Source organism: Scyliorhinus torazame, chromosome 31 (assembly GCF_047496885.1).
Source record: "Scyliorhinus torazame isolate Kashiwa2021f chromosome 31, sScyTor2.1, whole genome shotgun sequence".
Taxonomy (NCBI): domain Eukaryota; kingdom Metazoa; phylum Chordata; class Chondrichthyes; order Carcharhiniformes; family Scyliorhinidae; genus Scyliorhinus; species Scyliorhinus torazame.
The window spans coordinates 16,443,491-16,447,741 of record NC_092737.1 but is presented as its reverse complement, the minus strand read 5'-3'; the positions used below and the strand labels follow the sequence as shown (position 1 = coordinate 16,447,741).

General features: G+C 59.0%; 1 protein-coding gene across 1 annotated transcript; it reads right to left on the bottom strand.

Annotated features, from left to right (window-relative positions):
* Positions 1-627: 627 nt before the first annotated feature.
* Positions 628-1,277, bottom strand: LOC140404578 (BTB/POZ domain-containing protein KCTD11-like). The gene has a single exon (XM_072493181.1). The coding sequence runs from the start codon at positions 1,261-1,263 to the stop codon at positions 628-630; it is 636 nt and encodes a 211-aa protein (XP_072349282.1). The 5' UTR covers positions 1,264-1,277.
* Positions 1,278-4,251: the final 2,974 nt, after the last annotated feature.

Below are 4,251 nucleotides of genomic sequence, written 5' to 3'. Positions count from 1 at the left end.
AGAATGTGGGATTCGCTCCCACGGGGAGTGAGAGGATGTGGGATTCGCTCCACGAGGAGTGGGGAGGATGTGGGATTCGCTCCCACGGGGAGTGGGGAGGATGTGGGATTCGCTCCCACGGGGCGTGGGAGAATGTGGGACTCGCTCCCAGGGGGAGTGGGGGGAATGTGGGACTCGCTCCCACGGGGAGTGGGGAGAATGTGGGACTCACTCCCACGGAGAGTGGAGAGAATGTGGGATTCGCTCCCACGGGGAGTGGGAGTATGTGGGACTCGCTCCCACAGGGAGAGGGGAGAATGTGGAATTCACTCCCACAGGGAGTGGGGAGAATGTGGACTCGCTCCCACTGGGAGCGGGGAGAATGTGGGACTCGCTCCCATGGGGAGTGGGGGGAATGTGGGACTCGCTCCCATGGGTAAGTGGGGGAATGTGGGACTCGCTCCCACGGGGAGTGGGGAGGATGTGGGAGGGAGTGGGGTTAGGGGGGTTGTCGGGGGAGGGGATCCGAAGGGCCAGGGAGGATACTTTCCGACCCGACATGGATTACTGACGGGAGCCTGGGCAAACGCCCCCCCCCCCTCCCTCCCCCACCTCCCCCTCCGTCCCGCCTTCTCTCCCCCCTGGCCCTCAGTACCTGAGGAAGCGCAGCGAGGTGCAGTTTAAGATGTCCCCGGGCTCGGGCAGGAGGCTGTCACTCTGAAGCGCTGCCCCCAGCGCCACCTCCAGCAACTCCTCGACGAAGGCCGGCCCGTCCCTCAACTCCCGCGAGCCCTGGGCCCACAGCTGGTGGAGGCCCAGCCTGCCGTACTCGCCGTGGGGCAGCTCGGCGGGGCGCGGGCCCCAGTGCAGCTCCAGGTGGCAGGGGGGCTGTCGCTGGGGGCCATCCGGGGCAGGCTGGGGGGGCCAGGGACACCCCAGCCTGGAGCAGAGCAGGCCCAGGAGCCCCGGGCAGGTACAGAAGAGGCGGGCCCGGTAGACGGTCAGGGAGCAGGTGGACAGGGTTGTAGTTGAGGGGCCTTGCTTCTGGTTGAAGTGAACGGTTTGCGACTGGGAAAGGATGTTGCATTGCAGGAGAGCATAACCCTGGGCCCTCTCCTGCCCCGCCAGCTCCTCCAGCAGGGGTTTGATCTGGTAGAAGTCCGCCTCCCTCTTCAGCAGCTGCATCTCCTTGTAGCCCTCGGGCAGGTCCAGGTGGCAGGACCTCAGGTAGTTCAGGATGTGCCGGAAAGGCTTACCGTCCCTGTCGATGAAGACGTTCCCCATCTGGTCCCGGCTGCTGGCGAATTGACCCCGGAACATTGCCCCAACATGGAGTCCGGGAACCTGGTCAGGGTCTCGCTGCTGGTGGTGTAGAGGGTGCCCCCCACGTTCAGGGAGACCGGTTCCAGGCTGGGGTCCTCAGCATCTCGGGCGAAGAAGTGGGCGGCTCGGAGGCACAGTGGTTAGCACAGTTGCTTCGCGGCTCCTGGGTCCCGGGTTCGATTCCCGGCTCGGGTCACTGTCTGTCCGGAGTCTGCCGTCCTCCCCGTGTCTGCGTGGGTTTCCTCCGGGTGCTCCGGTTTCCTCCCACAGTCCAAAGATGTGCAGGTTAGGGTGGATTGGCTAAATTGCCCCTTCGTGTCCAAAAAAGGTTGGGTGGGGTTACTGGGTTATGGGATAGGGTGGAGGTGTGGGCTTGGGTGGGGGGCTCTTTCCAAGGGCCGGTGCAGACTCGATGGGCCGAATGGCCTCCTTCTGCACTGTAAATGCTATGATTGTAAAATCGAGCGAGTGCATCGAGAGCTGGGAGACTCTGTCGGCAGCTGCTAATGCTACTGCAGGCTGGGGGGGGGGGCGGGGTTGGACTTGGGCAGGACTGCAGCTTTTGCCTGTGTCTGAGACTTAACCCTCTGTAAGTCACCCAGTGAGGATCCTCCTAAAATCAGAGTCAGAAACCTCACAACCTTGTCAAAAAAAACGCAGGCCAAATCCCTGTCAACATCTCCGTCAAATAATCCGTTAAAATTAAACCTACTTGGTCAATTAAAACCAAATTCTCTGTCACCCCAACATCCTAAATCCCTGCAAATTCGATATCTTCTACCCGAAATCCTGCATTATAATAAACAAAAATCCCTGTCCAATAAACCCTGAAATCCCTGTAAAATGTTCCCCCAATCCCTGTACCGATGCTAATCCCTGTACTGCAAACCTTCAATCCTGTATCGTAAACTCTAACGTTTCTATCATCGCCTCTCACTCCCGGTAAATAAACCTCAAATCCCTGTTAAGTAGACCCCAAAGAGGGCAGCGGGGTGGCGCAGTGGTTAGCACAGCTCCCTCACGGCGCCGAGGTCCCAGGTTCGATCCCGGCTCTGGGTCACTGTCTGTGCGGAGTCTGCACGTTCTCCCCCGTGCCTGCGTGGGTTACCCCCGGGTGCTCCGGTTTCCTCCCACAGTCCAAAGACGTGCGGGTTAGGGTGGATTGGCCGTGCTAAATTTCCCCTTAGTGTCCAAGAGGTTAGGAGGGGTTATTGGGTTACGGGGATAGGGTGGAAGTGAGGGCTTAAGTGGGTCGGTGCAGACTCGATGGGCCGAATGGCCTCCTTCTGCACTGTGTGTTCTATGTTCTAACCCAAAAGATGTGCAGGGTAGGTGGATTGGCCACGCTAAATTGCCCCTTAATTGGAAAAAAAAAATTGGGTAAAATAAACGCAAACTCTGTTAAAATTCTACCCGGTAACTCGGGAGCGCATTCCTCCCTCGCTAACCAGCCGTCCAACACGGCCAACACTTTGCCTTTGCAAAGGCTTTTGTCTCTGGCCCTGCCGGATCTCTCAGTTTTGCCTGGACACCGCTGCCCTCTGCTGTCGCAGACGGGAACTCCCCTTTCCCCACTCCAGCCATACTGAGGGATTGATTCTCCAGGGACCCGTGAGGCGGCTCCTCGCCGTTGTGGGGGGCTGGTGGCTCAGACCCGGGGTCGGTTCCCCCAGCCTTCGTGCTTTGGACTGTGCTTCCACTGCATGTCCCCAGATGGGGGTAGGTGCCCAGGGTTGTGACCCCCACCCCTGCCCCCGGAAGGCAAACGACTGAAAGGTGGGGAGGGGGGGGGGGGGGGGGGGGGGGGGGGGGGGGGGGGGGGGGGGGGGAGGAGGGTAGAAAAGGCGGAGGGGCTGGGCGGGGTCGACGATGGATAGCATTGCAGTGCTGGAGGAAGAGGGTGTCCCAGACGGGGATCAAGGGCAGAATCTATTTAGCTCCAGCTAAGCAACAAAAACTTATTGTATTGACAATTGTATCTGCTGGGGGGACAATTGACAATTATATTGTCATTTATAAAAGCACGAGGGGGGGAAGCAATAGCGGAATCGACTTGCAACAAAATGATATAATAATCTTTATTATTGTCACAAGTCGGCTCACATTAACACTGCAATGAAGTGACTGTGAAAATCCCCTCGTCGCCACATTACGACGCCTGTTCGGGTACACGGAGGGAGAATTCAGAATGTCCGATTCACCCAACAACGACGCCCTTCGGGACTTGTGGGAGGAAACCGGAGCACCCGGAGGAAACCCACGCAGACACGGGGGAGAGCTCACCTCCGCACAAACAGTGACCCAAAACCGGGAATGGAACCCGGGTCCCCGGCGCTGTGAAGCAACAGTGCTAACCACTGTGCCACCGCGCGGCAGAGAGGTGCAGAGATAACAGAGGAGGTATAATGGCGTCTCTCTTCTTGTTGTTTTCTCCTCGCAGGCGGGCTTCCCCCTGCTAAACAGTGAGGTTTTTGTATCCTGGAGCGGGTCGCGCTAGCCTGTCGCGTTGTGAATGCACCCCCCCCCCCACCCCCCTCCGCCCCCAGCCGCCAAGTCTTGGGGGAGGGACTTGAACCCCAGAGGGTCCGTCCAAAAGCGCAGGTGTTAACATCTTGGGGTTACCATTGATCAGAAACTGAACTGGACCCAGCCACATTAATACTGTGGCTCCCAGGGCAGGTCAGAGGCTGGGAATCCTGTGGAGGGTAACTCACCTCCTGACCCCCCCCCAAAGCCTGTCCACCATCTACACGGCACAAGTCAGGAGTGTGATGGGATACTCTCCACTTGCCTGGATGAGCGCAGCTCCAACAACACTCAAGAAGCTCGACACCATCCAGGACAAAGCAGCCCCGCTTGATTGGCTCCCCCTTCCACAAACATTCACTCCCTCCCCCACCGACGCACAGCGGCAGCCGTGTGTACCGTCTACAAGATGCACTGCAGCAA